This window comes from Hyla sarda, chromosome 7 (assembly GCF_029499605.1).
Source record: "Hyla sarda isolate aHylSar1 chromosome 7, aHylSar1.hap1, whole genome shotgun sequence".
Classification (NCBI taxonomy): Eukaryota; Metazoa; Chordata; class Amphibia; order Anura; family Hylidae; genus Hyla; species Hyla sarda.
Window position 1 is genome coordinate 220,700,499 of NC_079195.1, and position 21,257 is coordinate 220,721,755.

A 21,257-nucleotide genomic window follows, 5' to 3' on the forward strand; every position below is an offset into this window, starting at 1 on the left:
AGTACCCAAATAGTTACACAGTGAAAGAAAGAAATAATACGTAGCGTACCCAAATAGAAACATCATACAGAAACCAAATAATAACATACAGTACCCAAATAGTAACCCCATATAGGAACCAGATAATACCATACAATAAACAAATTGTAAAATTATACAGGAAACAAGTAAAAACACATAGTACCCAAATAGTAACACTATGCAGGGAACCAAATAATACTGTACAGTACCCAAATAGTAACACCATACAAGAACCAAATAATATTATACAGTACCCAAATGGTAACATCAAACAAGAACCAAATAATACTGTCCAGTACCCAAATAGTAACACCATACAGGAACCAAATAATACTGTACAGTACCCAAATAGTAACATCATACAAAAAACAAATAATACTAAACAGTGCCCAAATAGTAACACCATATGGGAACCAAATAATAACAGTGCCCAAATAGTAGCACCATGCAGGAATCAAATAATACTAAACAGTGCCCAACTAGTAACACCATACAGGAACCAAATAATACTAAACAGTGCCCAACTAGTAACACCATACAGGAACCAAATAATACTATACAGTGCCCAAATAGTAACACCATACAGGAACCAAATAATACTAAACAGTGCCCAAATAGTAACACCATACAGGAACCAAATAATACTATACAGTATTCAAGTAGTAACATCATACAAGAACCAAATAATACTAAACAGTGCCCAAATAGTAACACCATACGGGAACCAAATAATACTAAACAGTGCCCAAATAGTAACATCATACAAGTTGCAAATAATACCAAACATTACCCAAATGGTAACATCATACAGGAACCAAACAGTGAACAGAAGAGCCACCTAATACAGTACCCATAAAATACTGCCATGCAGCGCCCCAATGATTCCTTGTGTTACTAGGCAGGTGTGGAGACCTTGAAGTTTCCGATCTACTCCACCCAGTATCTTTGAGGGTCCTCAGTGAAAGCCTATGCCCGCCCCCCCCTTAGCTCAGTCCCTACCAGATACCATGCACTCACCATGCAGATGTGGCCTAAACCCATGAACCCAATGTATCGTCCGCCATGTCTGTGCTGCATACATCCACAAAAGTAAGTAATGGGAATCTTACCTGTAGGATCTTATCCCCGGGCCGGAGCACACCATATGCTGGTCCATCAGGTTGAACCCTAGTAACAAAGATACCCTATAAGTCAGAAGTAACATAGGTTAGGAGTCTTTCACTAGTCCTCTATGCTGAATACTACTCAAGATTGATGCCTCTGGGTGTCCATCAAATAAATGGAGATTTATCGGAAAATGTGATGTTTGTATCGGAGAACGGTGCTGCACAATGGGGTGGTGACACAGACGGGTGACACGGAGAATGGTGCTGCACAATGGGGGGGGGGGGGTGACACAGACGGGCGACGGGACTTACACTGCACACAGAGTACTAATGCTCACAGACACAGGATCACTAGGGGTTCGACAACCATACATGAAACCGTAATAACCCCTCCCCCCCTCCATTAACATGGTCATTTGCCTTATTCTACATCCTGCAGGACCAACTGTGGCCCTCCAGCTGTTGCAAAACTACAACTCCCAGCATGCCCGGACATCCAACGGCAGAAGAGGAGGCCAATGAAAAGGGGTAACACGCGACTACAGGATCAGACTACGCAAGGTTTGTTTGTAGTCTGTTACCATGGAAATGCGTAGTCGCATAGGTCTCCATAGGATCAAGGCTATAGACAAAGTTGCTTTGTCTTTTATTTCTGGTGTAATAAAAGGGTATGCAAAAGTATTCATACCCTTCGATGCATCCAAATGCAATGTTGGGGAGGTCATGGGATTTTACACAAGTCTCCATCCTGCAGGATCAAAGCGTAAGGCAGTGGTCTCCAAACTGTCGACCTCCAGCTGTTGTAAAACTACAACTCCCAGCATGCCCGGACAGCCGTTGGCTGTCCGGGCATGCTGGGAGTTGTAGTTTTAAAACAGCTGGAGGTCGACAGTTTGGAGACCACTAATATAAGGGATATGCTCCTCTTTGCAACCATGTTCTGTAGTGCTGCTCTAAAATAAACAACCGTTTTGTGTATACAGCTCCTATGCAGACCCATGAGTCCCCGAGGTTACCGACTACAAACAGAACCGGCGTAGTAGTCAGATACAACATGCATAGGTTACTCCCATGACGGCGGAATAGGAGGCCAATGAAAAGGAGTAATGCACGAATACAGGATCAGACTACGCAAGGTTTTTGTTTGTAGTCTGTTACCATGGAAATGCATAGTATTGATAATAATAGGTATAGGTCTCCATAGGAGCTGAAGTAGACAATTACAGTAGGAGATTCATAATCAAGGATATGGGTAAAGTTGCTTTTGTCTTTTATTTCTGGTGTAATAAAAAAAAAATAATTGGATGCAAAAGTATTCATACCCCTTTAAGGTAAAAAATAGTGTCAAAAACACAGAGGGTGAGCTGGACTTTTCTGCTCAAAAACACCTCCATCCAAAAAAAATTTCCATGATAGCTAATATATTTGTCCACATTGCTGGGGTCACGCCAGTCCCAGATATGGCAGGGCCTAAGCCGCCCGTTCCCCACCTAATCACTGCTATATGCTAATGGGGCCTGCTATGATATTACAAGTATGGTGGGCTGCATCCATGTTGGATCTTACATGTTGTTCTACATCTGCCCTGCCCCCTTCTCGAGTCTAGTTCCATTTAGAATTATTAGGTTTATTCATTAAGACTAAAAAACATACAAACCAACACACAACAAAAGCAGTAGGTAACGCAGGAGCAGCAACATACAGAAAAGACCCAAAAAAACAGACCTTTCATTTTCATAACCATATATGGAGTGAGGTGCTAATGTTTCCCCCATACATAAACTGATATTTTGGCTTGGCCCAACATAGGACAACTAGGGCAATAAGAAAAGCCTAGAACTTTCTGAACATATGTATGGTTTACATCCCGAAACCTGGAAGAAACAAGACTGCTCTTCAAAACATCATGCGTGAGATCTTCAGGACGTCAATCATTCTTTCACTTCACATCTTCTGGCAGATAACCTTTGAGGATGAAGATTGCCGTGTTTTCGAGGACCTAGCATGGAGACCTCCATTGACCATACAGCTCTGAGGAGCGCGTGGGCGGAACCCTTCTCTGGAGCACGTGGGCAGAACCCTTCTCTGGAGCGCGTGGGCGGAACCCTTCTCTGGAGCGCGTGGGCGGAATCCTTCTCTGGAGCGCGTGGGCGGAACCCTTCTCTGGAGCGCGTGGGCGGAACCCTTCTCTGGAGCGCGTGGGCGGAACCCTTCTCTGGAGCGCCTGGGCGGAACCCTTCTCGGGAGCGCGTGGGCGGAACCCTTCTCTGGCGCGTGTGGGTGGAACCCTTCTCTGGAGCTCATGGGCGGAACCATTCTCACTGTTGGGGTGTAGAACTTAAGTGGAAGAACCTTGCGCTGAGCATGCCCTTTTTACAAAGAGATCCCCAACAACAACTTTCTCTTACTCTTACATGAGACAGTGGTAGCAGGTGGGGTCAGGCCCTTCTGACCCCAGTATAAGAACCACACATGAGAAGGTCCTATTGTCATTTTTGCTTTGGAGACCCCTTTTCTTCTATGTAGGTGCAACTGGAGAAGCTCAGGACAAGTTACCTGCTACAGGTCGTAACTATGCTCTTTGCCTGCACCTAGCATGACAGGTTCCCTTTGATGGTATCACAATGCGCCCCTTTAGTGTGCAGGTCTATAAAAAATATACCCAAAATCACAAGTGACGCCCAGCCCACTCACCTTATCAGACGGTTTGAATGGGTTTCCCTGTCCACTTAATCCACCGCTGATACTGAATCCAAGGCCTGGGTTCTTTTCTATCCTTACACAGTACTGGGGGGAGAGATTAAGGAAGACAGTCACACATGTATAAGAAGGACATACAAGAGTTGTAGTTTTGCAACAGCTGGAGGCACCCAAATTGGGAAACACTGTTATAGTGTCAAAGGAGAATGCTTTGTCTTTACTAAACTCTTAAGCTCCCCCTAGTGGCAGCTGCAGGTAGCCAGCATGTTATAAATTATGTCTATGCAGTGGATTTGGAGCTCTGTATCGGGAAAACAGAGCAGCTTATATACCAGTGTTTCCTAACTAGGGTGCCTCCAGCTGTTGCAAAACTACAGCTCCCAGCAGGCCTGGACAGCTAAAGGCTGTCTAAGCATGCTGGGAGTTGTAGTTTTGCAACAGCTGGAGGCACACTGGTTGGGAAACACTGTTCTAGAGGAAAAGGGTAATGCTCTGTCTTCTCCAAGCTTTTCAGTTCCCCCTAGTGGCAGCTGCAGGTAGCCAGCAAGTTATAAATTATGTCTATGCAGTAAATTTAGAGCTCTGTCTCAGGAAAATGGAGCAGCTTGTAGAGTAGTGTTAAAGAACCAGTGTGTCTCCAGCTGTTGCAAAACTACAACTCCTAGCATGCCCAGACAGTCTTCGGCTGTCTGGGCATGCTGGAAGTTGTAGTTTTGCAACAGCTGGAGGCACACTGGTTGGAACACACTGCCTAGACAATCTTAATGTTCTATAGGATATATCTGATCCACAGGTAAAATAAATCAGATTTTAATACAAAGTGACTCATTTAAAAACAGACATTTTTATTTCAGAGTCAGAACTCTTAATCAAAAATATATGAAGGAATATATCAACATAAAACTGTCAATTTTATAGAATTTCCTATAATTTTATCAGGACGTAATAAAGCGCTACGGCTCGATGGCCTGAATCTTAAAAAGTGCGGTCAGTGTCTGCGCTGATTTATTGCTTTGATAAAGTGCGATTATACGGTATCGCCGGAAGCGTATGTGGCCCTTTTATTGAATAAAAATACATTGTAACATGGGTTGCCTCAATAAAACTGATGGGAGTGAAGAAAGTGGGAGTGGCAAAAAAATTCAGGATATTTTGTTTTTATAAAAAGAATGCTTCAGGACTTAGATGTGTCTACTGTATTGTCCATATATTTAAGGCAGTGTTTCCCAAACAGTGTGTCTCCAGCTGTTGAAAACTACATCTTCCAGCATGCCCATGCCTTTGGCTCTTATTAAATGAGCACTATCACTTAAGAAATAAAAAAAAAGTTTTTATCAGCTGTGGTCTGAGTGTTCAGACCCCGACTGGTTAATAGAACAAGCTGGGAGAAGAGCAAGTTAAGCAATAGAGATAAGCGAGCCAAACACCGCAAACATTTACCCTCTCGCCTCATGCAAACTGGTAAATATTGTGGCTGAGCTGTGCCCACAGCAGACAGCAACGGGTACAGCTTAACCAAGCAAGGAAGGAGTTGATTAGTGCTGCTGAGCAACGCTAGTTAACTCCTTGTGGGGGTTATACATTATATAGATGGCTGTATAATGTATACAGTGCAGAGTTTATACATACATTTGGTATCAATGTAATCGTACTGATTCTTAGAATAAAGATAGCTTGTCATTTCATACAACACTGCTGAAGGGGGGAAAAAATTGGACCAAAGGAGCTGAAAGCGAATGAGTCTTCATACCTGCTCGGGATATCCATCCATACTCCTCTGTCCTTTTGTTTGTATCAAGCAGCGTCCGGACTGAGGGCCTCTTTGTGCAGTTGGGATCTGGATGGGCAGTGGAGACTGGTACTGCTGAATTGTCACCTTGTTCATTCCTCCGTCATAATGCGGCTGCTCCCGTGACCTGTGCTGCAGGCTCTGCGATCCCATCAGAGTCTGGATATGGCTACCTGCCTGTGGGTAATGTAACCCGTTAGGCAAAGCTTCAGGAAGCTGAAAAGAAGCAATTGTTACACGTTCCGCTAGAAGAGGACCTCTCACCTGTATGATACCTGACCGCCATCTGCCCCCTGCAGGCATCTATCAACTCTGGAAGGTTCCCCTTGGTTTCTATAAATGGTGGCTATTCTACCAGAAATAATTGAAATGTTCTGACACTTCCACAGCCGCCGACATAACTGAATTTCGCTAGTGCACACAAAAGTATTGACGTAAACCCCAGAGCTGACCATATTTCGCCAACTATGATCTAAAATGATGGTCCAGGGTGGACTCATGATTGGGGAACTGGTCATACAATCAATGAAACCGTAACAAACCCAGATCTCCATCACTAAGCAGGTATTGGACCATGTGTGCGACTGACCAGCCACTTTTATTTCAGCAGGAGCCGCCAACTAAGAACAATCTATTGTAAAGTCAATAAGGAATTGGGCCATAAAGGCCCAGAAGGTTTTGTATTACTATCTTCTCAACCAAATTACCAGATCTACACAAAGAAACAAATTCCAGCACTCCAAAGCAGGGTAAAAGCAGCTTACTTTATTAGACCAACATCCAGACAAAACCAACAGGAGTGAAGAGTAGTTGGCGTGTTTCGGCATTCGCCGAAACACGCCAACTACTCTTCACTCCTGTTGGTTTTGTCTGGATATTGGTCTAATAAAGTAAGCTGCTTTTACCCTGCTTTGGAGTGCTGGAATTTGTTACTTTGTGCCATTGCTTGGCTGATGATCTACAGCCACTCGAGCACCAGCACGGATAGAGGACAATACAAAGAAGCCTAATAATAAGAAAGTCCCAGCACTCACCAGGTAGAATGCAATAGCTTGTAGTGTTTATTCATGTCAGGTTAGGCTAAAGGTACAGACAGAACAAGTTTTGGCATAACAGGCCTTCCTCTGGTGTCATTGGAGATGGCCGAGTAAGGCCTGTTGTGCAGAAAAGCGTCCGGTCTCTAACCTGATGTGAATAAACAATACAAGCTATTGCATCACTCATGGTGAGTGCTGGGGCTTAATGGCTTTGATGCAACCACATGCATGTCCTCAAAAAATCCACCTCGGAAACTGACACTCTTCTTCATTTTGGGCTATCCTTTTCAAAATTGGAAGTGACCAAACACTAATCTTTATTATGGAGAAGAATTCAGGAGAGTCCATGTGTCCTATATAGGCAAGACTGTCTGAGAACCAACCAAAGGAGACCCTATATAAGGGAAGAGTTCTTAGTCAAGACTCTTCCCCTGAGAGAGATCAAGCATGTGGGATTTTTCCCTAATAATTGGAAGGGACAGAGCGCTATTCTTGATAGCCTATGCAGAAGGATCTAGGAGAGTCCATGTTTCTTATATATGCAAGACTGTCAGAGAACAAACCAAAGGAGACCCTATATGAGGAAGAGTTCTTAGTCAAGACTCTTACCCCGAGAAGGATCAGGCATGTTGGATTTTCTCTAAAAATTGGAAGTGACAGAGCGCTACTCTTGAGAGCGCTAGTCTATGTAGAAGGATCTAGGAAAGTCCAAGTTTCCTATTAGGCAAGATTGATTGAGAGCAAACCAAAGGAGACCCTATATGGGGGAGAGCTCTTAGTTAAGACTCTCCTCCTTAGGAGGATCGGGCATGTTGGATTTTTCCCTACTGTATAAATTGGAAGTGACAAAGCGCTACTCTTGATAGTCTATGGAGAAGGATCTAGGAAAGTCCATATTTCCTATATAGGCAAGACTGTTTGAGAGCAATCCAATGGAGACCCTGTATGAGGAAGAATTCTTAGTCAAGACTCTCCCCCTAGTAGAATCGGGCATGTTGGATTTTTCCCTACTGTATAAATTGGAAGTGACAGAGCGCTACTCTTGATAGTCTATGGAGAAGGATCTAGGTGAGTCCATATTTCCTATATAGGCAAGACTGTTTGAGAGCAATCCAAAGGATGAGGAAGAATTATTAGTCAAGACTCTTTCCCGGAGAAGGATCGGGCATGTTGGATTTTTCCTTAAAATTGCAAGTGACCAAGCGCTACCCTTGATAGCCTATCCTTAATAGGAGAGTCTATGTTTGCTATATAAGCAAGACTGTCTGAGAACAAACCAAAGGAGAGCCTATATGGGGAAGAGCTCTTAACCAAGACTCTTCCCCCTAGTAGGATTGGCCATGTTGGATTTTTCCCTATAAATTGGAAGTGACAGAGCACTACTCTTGATAGTCTATGGAGAAGGATCTAGGAGAGTCCATGTATCCTATATAGGCAATACTGTTTGAGAGCAAACCAAAGTTGACCCCTAATGAGGATGAGTTCTTAGTCAAGACTTTCCCGACGAAAACGATCGGCCATGTTGGATCTCAACTGGCTGATCCTTTTCTTATTGGAGAGAGAGGCCACCACCAGAGACCAAGCAGAACGTTCAATGTTCCTTCCTCTACAAGGGGAAGGAACGTTTGTCCAACACATGCACAGGGGTACCGTAACACCTCCAAGGTTGGCAAGTCCTACCATATGCCCTTAATATCTACACAACTTGCGACGCATTAGTTCATGTCCGGGAGGTTAATTTTTTTTGTGCTATTCTTAAAGCCACATTAAAATAGAGCAGGCAGTCGATATCTTTCAGCCAGCACGTAATCTCCGGTGAATTACAAGGACTTTTGCATTGTGTTGGGGCTGCACCCTGAGGCTCTCGAGTGAAGCTATTAATTTGGATGCCCGCTGATGGTTCTCAGCAGTTCCGTTACAGTGTAGACCGCATGCAGTCAGTGCATTACATGGGGCTATGCTCTCATGTGCCACCTGTAATTAGATCGGTCACGGCTCACGCCGAGCCCAGAATAAATAAGAAAAATACACAACGCTGCAGAAAGTATCCGAGCTACAGATGAGAGGGCGAAGTTTTGTCGCTATGCAGATTATTCGGCGAATAGCCAATGTGCAAACCAATTTTCGAGTTTGTGATTAGTTTATTTTTTATTTTTTTTTAAAGGGGTATTCTGATTTTAGCAATTAAAAATACAATACTTTGTATAGTGAATAAAATGATACCGTTTGGCATTTCGTATTTAGATACATAGAAATTTTAAGATCTCTGCTTGCTGTCATTTCACGGGAACATTGATTGTTAGATTCTAGTGCAGCAGTCTCCAAACTGCGGACCTTCAGATGTTGCAAAACTACAACTTCCAGCATGCCCGGACAGCCAACGGCTGTCCGGGCATGCTGGGAGTTGTAGTTATGCAACATCTGGAGGTCCACAATTTGGACACCACTGTTCTAGTGTATATAGACGTGTTCTATTCATGTGACGGACATATAGCACAACTTGTTACAAGACATGACTACACGTACTACATCCATCTCATGACCAGAACAGATTTCTATCCACTGGAAGGAAACAATTATTATTATTTTTATTTATTTATTAAATTATTATTTTTTATTTCATTATTTATTTATTTATTAAATTATTATTATTATATTTATTTAATTATTATTTTATTTTTTTATAGCGCTCTTTGTTCCAGGGAGCTGTACATATGATAAGGGGTTAGAATAAATACCAAAACGCAAAAACAAGTACAATGAAAGTGAAACAGACAGACAGACAATGATGTATATAGGGAGAAAGGGTCCTGTCCGGGTGGGCTTACAATCTACAAAGGGAAAGGAGGGAAACAATAGGTGAAGGAGACAACTGGTGGTCAATAAGAATTGATGGAAATGGCCGTTCATAGTGCAGTACAGTGGTGGCGAATTTGTAGGCTTTCCCAAAGAGATGGGTCTTCATGGTGGGTGAGTGTCGGGGTAGAGAGATCCAGTGTATGGGGAGAAGCACGGGAGAAGTCTTGGAGACGGTTGTGTAAAGTGCAAATTAGGGAAGAGCACCGGGGAAAGTCTTGTGGGAATCGGAGATTACGTAAGGAGCGGGTTTAGGAGATCAGGTCAGAGATGTATGGGGGTGGGGGGGGGACAGGTTGTGGATGGTCTTGTATGTTATGGGGAACAGTTTAAAGGGGTACTCCGGTGAAAAACACATTTTTTAAATTAAATAGGTTTTTAAATAAACTGGTGCCCTAACGTTAAACAGATTTGTAAATTACTTCTATTCATAGTGCAGGTGACATTGATGAAAACGGTACTTACCTTTTCCCATTCCATGCAGGAGATCTCCGGTAATCTCCTCCGTTAACTTCAGCTGCGGCCCGGCTTGGGGCACGGGGGCGGAGCTTAGTGACATCACCACTGCTGTTCTCTAGCAGTGGGACCCAGCAGAGGTGACGTCACAAAGCTCCGCCCCTATGCCCCAAGATGGGCCGCAGCTGAAGTTAACGGAGGAGATTACAGGAGATCCCCTGCACAGAACGGGACAAGGTGAGTACCATTGTCATCAGTGTCACCTGCACTACCTGTCGGTACCAACAGGGTGGTGCAGGTGACTGGTGACAGATTTCCTTTAACCCTTTCAGCCGCTGTATGCTCCACAGGAAGTTCTTTTCTTTTTGAATTTCCTTTCTGTCTGACCACAGTGCTCTCTGCTGACACCTCTGTCCATGTCAGGAACTGTCCAGAATAGGAGCAGATCCTCATAGCAAACCTATCTTGCTCTTGACAGTTCCCAAGACAGACAGAGGTGTCAGCAGAGAGCAATGTGGTCAGACAGAAAGGAAATTCAAAAAGAAAAGAACTTATTCTGGAACATACAGCCGCTGATAAGTACTGGAAGGGTTAAGATTTTTAAATATAAGTAATTTACAAATCTGTTTAACTTTCTGGCACCAGTAGATTTAAAATAAATTGTTTTTCACCAGAGTACCCCTTTAAAGTGTATTCGTTGGATAATGGGTAGCCATTAAAGGTAGAAGCGAGGGGAGAGGTGGATTAGTCAGGCAGCAGAGTTGAGGATGGATTGGAGGAGAGCAAGAGTGTTTGATGGACGGCCACAGAAGAGGATGTTGAAGTAGTCCAAGGGGGAGATGATGAGGACATGTACCAGTAGAACAAGTGAATTAGAGAAATGTTTTTGAGGTAAAGGTGGCAGGAGGTGGTAGGGTCTGGAGTACAGTTTGAAAAACAGCAGAGAGTTGAAGGTGACACCAAGATGGCGGGCTTCTGGAATTGGGGAGGGAGTGGAGGAGCCAATGATTGTAATAGAATGATTGGCTGGGGGTAAAGCAAGATGGGGAAATTAATTATGTTTTCTCCATGTTAAGTTTTAGAAAGCAGGAGAAGAAGAGGGAGGATACAGCTGACAGACAATCTGGGATTATAGATAGGAGGAAAGTGACCTCCGGATCAGACAGGTAGATTTAAAGGGGCATTCCAGGAAAAAACTTTTTTTTTTTTTTTTATCTTCTGGCTCCAGAAAGTTAAACAGATTTGTAAATTACTTCTTTTAAAAAATCTTAATCCTTCCAATAATTATCAGCTGCTGAAGTTGAGTTGTTCTTTTCTGTCTGGCAACAGTGCTCTCTGCTGACACCTCTGCTTGTCTCGGGAACTGCACAGAAGAGGTTTGCTATGGGGATTTACTCTTACTCTGGACAGGTGTCATCAGAGAGCACTTAAACAGAAAAGAACAACTCAACTTCAGCAGCTCATAAGTACTGAAAGGATTAAGATTTTTTAATAGAAGTAATTTACAAATCTGTTTAACTTTCTGGAGCCAGTTGATATATAAAAAAAAGTTTTTTCCTGGAATACCCCTTTAAGTGTCTTCAGCATACAGGGGATACTTGAACTACAGGATTCTATAATCTGTTCCAGGCCAAGTGTATATATGGAGAAGAATAAGGACCCCAGGACAGAGCCTTGGAGGACTCCAACAGTGAGAGGGCGAGGTGAGGAGGACGGGTGTGAGTGGGAGAGACTGAAGCAATGAAAATTTCTAGTAAATGACAGCAAGCAAAAATCGGGACCTGTATAGCGATTCATCATACAAAAATAACATTTATTTGATAAAACTGGAATACCCCTTTATATTGAACTTTATGGGGAGGTGAAACCGTATATGATCCATATGGAAAGTCTTAAAGGGTTACTCCACTGGCCAGCATTCAGAACATTTAGATCTGAATGCTGTGTGCGTGCTGCGGGGGTCGGCCACGCCCCCTCCCATAGACTTGCATTGAGGGGGCATGGCCGACTCCCGCAGCGCGCACACGGCGTTCAGAACTAAATGTTTCGAACGCTGGCCAGTGGAGTAACCCTTAAACAGTGGCCACAAACAGACGTGGTCTGATGAGTATGGACCCTCCTTAGACACCTATGAAGTATGTAAATTATACCAACAACCCCAGACCCCCCCCCCCCCCCCCCAAATTGTTTCGGTGCACTCCTCCTAGAAAAGAACACTTTTTTTTTAAATCTTATACGATTCATCTTTCCCACCTTCCAGCAAACTGTAGTTTCCTTTTTTTCATACCTGCAAATGTTGAAGTCCTTATTTTCCAAAACCTCCAGCATAAGAGTATGTTCACACGTGCATATTTTGCTGCAGATTTGGCTACCCCTTGAAGTCAATGGGTGCAAAATCTGCAGCAAAATGCGCACGTGTGAACATACCCAAAAACTTGTAATAATATAACAGGTGGGGAAGGGGGTACATGCAGCTGCAGGATATATTACAGTTTGTGTGAGACTGCATGCTATGAGAGGGGAGGAGGAGGAGCAGCACAGGGAGGCATGTGACTGGCTCGGGCCCACCCACTCACCTAGCATGTACAAAGGGAATGTGTATGTCCAGCCATGAAAAAGTCTGCAAGTTACGCACAACATGTTTGGCTGCACTAAATCTAATACACATCTAACGTCCCGCTACTCAAGGTTCCCATTAGGGGGCAGTGCTGGTCATTCATTTACCTTCTTAGTGACCGTTTCTGGTGGTACGTCTCTTCGTCCCAGCGGGTAAGGATTCCACTGACTGAGAGATATATCTTCTTGCCCATTGTCCAGGATGTTGCTCTGCTGCGATGGAGTCTGTAAGTGAGAAAAATGTATCAGTCAATTGATCAATAAGCAAATCACAAGTCACCTACAGAACAGGAAGGAAATATGACCGTGTTCACAATAGCATCATGCCGCTATAACAGATAGACTTTAAAGGGGTACTCCGGTGGGAAAAAAAATATTTTAAATCAACTGGTTCCGGAAAGTTAAACAGATTTGTAAATTACTTCTATTAGAAAATCTTAATCCTTCCAGGACTTATCAGCTGCTATACACTACAGAGGAAGGTCTTTTCTTTTTGAATTTCTATTCTGTCTGACCGCAGTGCTCTCTGCTGACACCTCTGTCCATGTCAGGAACTGTCCAGGAGCAAATCCCCATAGCAAACCTATCCTGCTCTGGACAGTTCCTGACATGGACAGAGGTGTCAGTAGAGAGCACTGTGGACAGACAGAAAAGAAATTCAAGAAGAAAATAACTTACTATGTAGTAAACAGCAGCTGATAAGTACTGGAAGGATTAAGATTTTTTAACAGAAGTAATTTACAAATCTGTACAACTTTCTGGCCCCAGTTGATTTAAAATAAAATTGTTTTCCATCGGAGAACCCCTTTAATGGAGTTTGTGGGGGTTTCTGTCATTCTGTTCAAAAATGATGGAGACCCTGAGAGAAGCAAAAGATGGTAGTGTGAACACCGCCCGAGACATCGAGAGAGAAAGAATGAAAGAGTCAGGAATGAGAAGGATAGAAATGGGAAATATACAAAGAGTTGAATGAATAAATAGATAAGATATTGGTTGATGCTAGACAGATACAATGCATTCAGAAAGTTTTCAGACCCTATTGCTTTTTTCACATTTTGTTATGTTGCTCCTTGTGCTAAAATAAAAGTAAAAAAAAACTAGTTCCCCATCATTGTGCATTCAATACCCCATTATGACAAAGTGAAAATAGAATGTTCTAATTTTTTGCAAATTTTTTTAAAAGAAAAAAAATACTTAATGGACTTAAATATTCAGACCTTTTGTTATAAAAAGTGATATTTAGCTCTGGCTCCTCCCATTCTCTTGATCAGAGTAAAAACCAAGCCATGAGGAGAAAGAACTGCCTGTAGAACTCAAGACAGGATTGTGTGGAGGCACAGATCTAGAGGAGGGGACACAAACATTTCTGCTGCACTGAAAGTTCCCAAGATCACAGTGATCTCCATAATTCTTGCATGGAAAAAGAAGGAACAACCAGGACTCTTCCCAGAACTGCCGCCCCAACAAACAAAGTAATCAAGGGAGAAGGACCTTGGTAAGAGAGGAGACCAAGAACCCAATGGTCACTATGGTCAAGCTCTAAAGATCCTGTGTACAGATGGGAGAAACTTCCAGAACCATCACTGAGGCCTCCACAATCTGAGCTTTATGGCAGAAAAAAAGCTTCTCAGTAATAACAAATGAAAGACACCTGGAAATTAGAGGAAAGGATCTAAAGGATCAGACTGAGGGGAACAAGATTCCCTGGTCTGATGAAATCAAGATTTAACTTATTGGCCTCAATTCTAAGCATCATGTCTGGAGGAAACCAGCACTGCCCATCACCTGCCCAATACCATCCCTACAGTGATCATGGTGGGGGCCGCATCATGTCTGGAGGAAACCAGGTACTGCCCATCACCTGCCCAATACCATCCCTACAGTGATCATGGTGGGGGCCGCATCATGTCTGGAGGAAACCAGCACTGCCCATCACCTGCCCAATACCATCCCTACAGTGATCATGGTGGGGGCAGCATCATGTCTGGAGGAAACCAGGCACTGCCCATCACCTGCCCAATACCATCCCTACAGTGATCATGGTGGGGGCAGCATCATGTCTGGAGGAAACCAGCACTGCCCATCACCTGCCCAATACCATCCCTACAGTGATCATGGTGGGGGCAGCATCATGTCTGGAGGAAACCAGCACTGCCCATCACCTGCCCAATACCATCCCTACAGTGATCATGGTGGGAGAGGCATCATGTCTGGGGGAAACCAGGCACTGCCCATCACCTGCCCAATACCATCCCTACAGTGATCATGGTGGGGGCCGCATCATGTCTGGGGGAAACCAGGCACTGCCCATCACCTGCCCAATACCAACCCTACAGTGATCATGGTGGGGGCAGCATCATGTCTGGAGGAAACCAGGTACTGCCCATCACCTGCCCAATACCATCCCTACAGTGATCATGGTGGGGGCAGCATCATGTCTGGAGGAAACCAGGTACTGCCCATCACCTGCCCAATACCATCCCTACAGTGATCATGGTGGGGGCAGCATCATGTCTGGGGGAAACCAGGCTCTGCCCATCACCTGCCCAATACCATCCCTACAGTGATCATGGTAGGGGCAGCATCATGTCTGGGGGAAACCAGGCACTGCCCATCCCCTGCCCAATACCATCCCTACAGTGATCATAGTGGGGGCAGCATCATGTCTGGAGGAAACCAGGTACTGCCCATCATCTGCCCAATACCATCCCTACAGTGATCATGGTGGGGGGCAGCATCATGTCTGGGGGAAACCAGGCACTGCCCATCACCTGCCCAATACCATCCCTACAGTGATCATGGTAGGGGCAGCATCATGTCTGGGGGAAACCAGGCACTGCCCATCCCCTGCCCAATACCATCCCTACAGTGATCATGGTGGGGGCAGCATCATGTCTGGGGGAAACCAGGCACTGCCCATCCCCTGCCCAATACCATCCCTACAGTGATCATGGTGGGGGCAGCATCATGTCTGGAGGAAACCAGGTACTGTCCATCACCATCCCTCAGTGAAGTGGGGACAGGGAGACTGATCAGGGTTAAGGGAAAGCTGAATGGAGGAAAGTACAGAGATGTTCTTAATGAGAATCTGATCCATAGCTCTGGACGTCCCAACAGGACAATGACCCTAAGCAAACAGCTAGGACAACACAGGAACACCTTAGGGACAACTCTGTGAATGTCTTTGAGTGGCTCAGCCAGAGCCCGAACCCAATGGAACATCTCTTGAGACCTGAAAATGGCTTCCACTGACGATCCCCATCCAACCTGACAGAGAGGATCTGCAGAGAAGAATGGAGGAAAATCCCCTAATCCAGGAGTGTAAACCTTATGGCCTCATCCCCAAGAAGACTGGAGGCCGAAATCACTGCCAAAGGGGCTTCAACTAAGTCCTGAGTAAAGGGTATGAATACTTATGTCACTGCATAATATTTTCCTTTTCAATAAATTTGCAAAGATTTCTACTATTCTGTTCTTTCTTCGTCATTATTGTGGATTGTGGGCAGGATGATTAATTTTAGGAGCAACAGAACAAAATGTGAAAAAAGTGAAGACTATCTAAATCTGACTTATGATTCACCTAATTGTTTCCTAAATGTTATTATATTTTTTCCCTATATACAGTAGCAGAGATCATGTATCCCCGGTGGAGTAACACGTCTATCTTTGGCCCCGGGCCCCATTCATCATGGGTTTATTATTATGAAGCCCCCATCTATCTGCTGTGTCACGGGATGTGATTCACCAGGCGGGAGTCACACCTCACCTCACACACATCCCTCACCCTGTGAACCCTGTTATTCGTGTAAAGGTTATTTTTAATCCGCTCGATATTTGTTAATGAGCCGACACCCACACGGGTGCAAAAATACTGAGAATTAAAGAACATAATCCACTAAAAACTATTTAAAAACAAAAAAGTCCCTCAGGTGCCCTATTGTGTAGGGCCTTCAAATATTCTTAATATCTGTTATGGAGTATAGATTCTGGATGACGACCACTATAACTCTGCCTATGGGGCTTGTCATCCACCTTTCTATGGATCCAGAAATCTGCATTGTTTAAGAGCAGTGTTTCCCAACCAGGGTGCCTCCAGCTGTTGCAAAACTACAATTCCCAGCATGCCCGAACAGCCGTTGTAGTTTTGCGACAGCTGGAGGCACCCTGGTTGGGAAACATTGTTACAGTATAAAAGGATAATGCTCTGTCTTCCCCAAGCTCTTAAAGGGGTAGTCCAGTGGTGAAAAACGTATCCCCTATCCTAAGGATAGGGGATAAATTTGAGATCGCGGGGGGTCCGACCACTGGGGCCCCCTGCGATCTCTCTGTACAGGGGCCAGGCTCTCCGGTTAGATAGCGGGTGTCGACCCCCGCACGAAGCGGCGGCCGACACGCCCCCTCAATACATCTCAATGGCAGAGCCGGAGATTGCCGAAGGCAGCGCTTCGGCTCTGCCATAGAGTTGTATTGAGGGGGCGTGTCGGCCGCCGCTTCGTGCGGAGGTCGACACGCCCCCTTCCCGCGGGCTGTCGGGGCTCAGTACAGGAGATCGCAGGGGGCCCCAGCGGTCAGACCCCCCGCGATCTGCAACTTAGGGGATAAGTTGTTCACCACTGGGTCACCACTGGACTACTCCTTTAAGCTCCCCCTAGTGGCAGCTGCAGGTAGTCATCATGTTCTATATGATGTCTGTACAGTGGATTTGTAGCTCTGTGTCAGAAAATAAAGAGCATTATCCTTTTACTCTATAACATTATTACCTGCCCAGGGGGGGGGGGGGGGGGTTTACAGCTGATAAGGCAGCCTGGCTGTCCAATCATGATGGGAATTGAAGTTTTGCAACAGCTGGAGGCACCCCAGATGGAAAACACTGCTGTATAAGCTGCTCTGTTTCCTGATACAGAGCTCCAAATCCACTGCATAGACATTGTTTATAACAGTGGTCTTCAACCTGCGGACATCCAGATGTTGCAAAACTACAACTCCCAGCATGCCCGGACAGCCGGCATGCTGGGAGTTGTAGTTTTGCAACATCTGGAGGTCCGCAGACATGATAGACGGATTTAAAAATAAATACATATATATATATATATATAATGCAAGAGAGAAGTGGAGGTCAGCTCACCCGGCATAGACCAGCCGTGACACGGACAGGTGCGGACTTTCACCTTTGATTGAAGCGTGGAAAGAAAAGCAAATCCAACGCAGACTAGCTGCAGAAGGTGCGGTTTATTCAGTACTGCACACAGAACACAAGACGAACATGGCAGTGACATGTTTCGGCCGGCGGCACCCGGCCTTACTCATACAAACCGTATGAGTAAGACCGGGTGCCAGCGGCCGAAACGCGTCACTGCCATGTTCGTCTTGTGTTCTGTGTGCAGTACTGAATAAACCGCACCTTCTGCACCTAGTCTGCGCTGGATTTGCTTTTCTTTCCACACTAATGGCTGCTATATACATAAAGTGCGAGTGCATAAACGTAATTAAGGGACTAAATAGCACATTATAATACAAAAGGTGCAAAGTGCCATGCATATAATTAATAGGGCCCTTCGTGCCCCTGGCTACACATTGAGTATCATTGCTTTTATATGTACTAGTATTCATCTAGAGAGGTATTTTTATAAACTATGATATATACATATATAAATATATGTATTTATTTTTTAATCCGTCTATCATGTATACTTATTTATTGATATGTCCTTGTAATTTAGCATTTTAATAACATTATGTATTTTTATACACTTTTTACTATTTATTTTGTTTTGGGGCTACTAAGTGTTACGCCCCCGGGCATCTGTAGGTTTATATGTTAGTTTCTTTTTCTGTAGTTACCCCACCTTACTTTTCTTTATTCTACTATTGAGCCATACACTTAGGACTTTTTAGGTTATATTTATCATTTATAACATGTTGGCTACCTGCAGCTGCCACTAGAGGGAGCTTAAGACCTTGGTGAAGACAGAGCATTATCCTTTGTTTACTTTATAACAGTGTTTCCCAACCAGTGTGCCTCCAGCTGTTACAAAACAACAACTCCCAGCATGCCTGGACAGCCACTAACTTTCCAAGCATGCTGGGAGTTGAAGTTTTGCAACAGCTGGAGGCACCCTGGTTGTTTTAGAGGTACATTTTCTGGCATGTTCTGGCATGATATTTATGAAAAATGAGGATGAACAGTACTATAGGTGTTCTAAAGAGCTAAAATTTTTAGCGCAAAAAACTGGAGCAATTAGTTAAACTTATTATGAGTTTATTATTAGAGTATTTATAAATGATTGTGATAACCATGGTGTAATCCATGGACAAAGTAGGTGTCTTGGCAGAGCCATTAAAGGGTCCACTGTTAAAATTAGATTTTTTGTTCCAGTAAAATAAAAATAAAGCATCACCTTCCTAAAACATCTTCTACCGTTTTGTGTCTACAGTTCCTACAGTGGGGCAAAAAAGTATTTAGTCAGCCACCAATTGTGCAAGTTCTCCCACTTATAAAGATGAGAGGCTGTAATTATCATCATAGGTTATAACCTCAACTATGAGAGACAGAATGAGAAAAAAATCCATAAAATCACATTGTCTGATTTTTAAAGAATTTATCTGCAAATTTGGTCAATAACAAATGTTCATCTCAATACTTTGTTATATACCCTTTGTCGGCAATGACAGAGGTCAAACATTTTCTGTAAGTCTTCACAAGGTTTTTACACACTGTTGCTGGTATTTTGGCCCATTCCTCCAAGCAGATCTCCTCTAGAGCAGTGATGTTTTGGGGCTGTCGCTGGGCAACACGGACTTTCAACTCCCTCCAAAGGTTTTCTATGGGGTTGAGATATGGAGACTGGCAAGGCCACTCCAGGACCTTGAAATGCTTCTTACGAAGCCACTCCTTTGTTGCCCAAGAGGTGTGTTTGGAATCATTGTCAGGCTGAAAGACCCAACCACGTCTCATCTTCAATGCCCTTGCCCCCATGCTTCACAGTAGGTATGGTGTTCTTTGGATGCAACTCAGCATTCTTTCTCCTCCAAACACGACGAGTTGAGTTTTTACCAAAAAGTTCTACTTTGGTTTCATCTGACCATGTGACATTCTCTTAATACTCTTCTGGATCATCCAAAACTCTAGAAAACTTCAGACGGCCTGGACATGTACTGGCTTAAGCAGGGGGACACGTCTGGCACTGCATGATTTGAGTCCCTGGTGGCGTAGTGTGTTACTGATGGTTGCCTTTGTTACTTTGGTCCCAGCTCTCTGCACTTCCTTCACTAGTTCCCCCCGTTTGGTTCTGGGATTTTTACTCACCATTCTTGTGATCATTTTGACACCATAGGAGAGATCTTTCATGGAGCCCCAGATCGAGGGAAATTATCAGTGGTCTTGTATGTCTTCCATTTTCTAATAATTGCTTCCACAGTTGATTTCTTCACACCAAGCTGCTTGCCTATTGCAGATTCAGTCTTCCCAGCCTGGTGCAAGTCTACAATTTTGTTTCTGGTGTCCTTCGACAGCTCTTTGGTCTTGGCCATAGTGGAGTTTGGAGTGTGACTGTTTGAGGTTGTGGACAGGTGTCTTTTATACTGATAACAAGTTCAAACAGGAGCCATTAATACAGGTAAAGAGTGGAGGAGAGAGGAGACTCTTGAAGGAATTACAAGTCTGTGAGAGGCAGAAATCTTGCTTGTTTGTAGGTGACCAAATACTTATTTTCCACCATAATTAGCAAATAAATTCTTTAAAAATCAGACAATGTGATTTTATGGATTTTTTTCTCATTCTGTCTCTCATAGTTGAGGTTATAACCTATGATGAAAATTACAGGCCTCTCATCTTCATAAGTGGGAGAACTTGCACAATTGGTGGCTGACTAAATACTTTTTTGCTTCATTGCATGTGTCTCCAAGGTTGATGTAGGTTAATCCTGCAGTCATGTATAACTCCACCTTCCCCGCCATCTAATTGTCTATAGGTCATCATAAAAATGGAAGTGGAGTAACACATCACTGCAGAGTCAGACTACACAGGGTTTGTAGTCTGTAACCATAGATAATTTTCAAAGTTGCTTGAAATTTTTTGCAAAACATTTGACAGATATAATCTTTGTAAATTTGGAGATTCCACCACACATGGGTAATACTTATGCAAACAGAATTACATATTGTATTTTATTTTATCTATGTTGACAAATATAAAAAAAATAACAAAAAAACGGCATTAGCAAACTAGACAGTTGGGAAGGGGGTGAATACTTTTGCAAAGCATGGTACTGTCTGCAGCACCATTGCATTGTATATCTTAGATTGTATTAGACCAGTGGTCTTCAACCTGCGGACCTCCAGATGTTGCAAAACTACAACTCCCAGCATGCCCGGACAGCCAACGGCTGTCCGAGCATGCTGGGAGTTGTAGTTTTGCAACATCTGGAGGTCCACAGGTTGAAGACCACTGCATTAGACGGTTAGGGATTGAATACTTTTGCATAGCACGGTACTTTCTGCAGCACCATTACAATTACAATTGTACAAATACCATTACAATTACCATTATAATTTAGCAAAGCATGATACTGTCTGCAGCACCATAAACTGTATCTTTTAGGCTGCAGTAGACAGGGGGTTGCATTCTTTTGCAATGCATGATACTGTCTGCAGCATGGTTACATTGTATTTCTTAGG

At 43.8% G+C, this 21,257-nt stretch overlaps 1 protein-coding gene across 7 annotated transcripts in view; it reads right to left on the bottom strand.

Annotated features, from left to right (window-relative positions):
- Positions 1 to 21,257, bottom strand: part of LRRC7 (leucine rich repeat containing 7) — a 262,845-nt gene that overhangs the window by 30,379 nt on the left and 211,209 nt on the right. For 4 of the 7 annotated variants that reach the window (XM_056532752.1, XM_056532754.1, XM_056532751.1 and 1 more), the window contains 4 exons: positions 12,690 to 12,806; positions 5,578 to 5,832; positions 3,822 to 3,914; positions 1,131 to 1,205 (listed from right to left, as the gene is read on the bottom strand). In XM_056532752.1, the coding sequence (XP_056388727.1) occupies positions 1,131 to 1,205; positions 3,822 to 3,914; positions 5,578 to 5,832; positions 12,690 to 12,806 (540 nt within the window). The remainder of the gene's footprint in view (positions 1 to 1,130; positions 1,206 to 3,821; positions 3,915 to 5,577; positions 5,833 to 12,689; positions 12,807 to 21,257) is intronic. The other 3 variants (XM_056532755.1, XM_056532753.1, XM_056532756.1) reach the window with 2 other exon arrangements.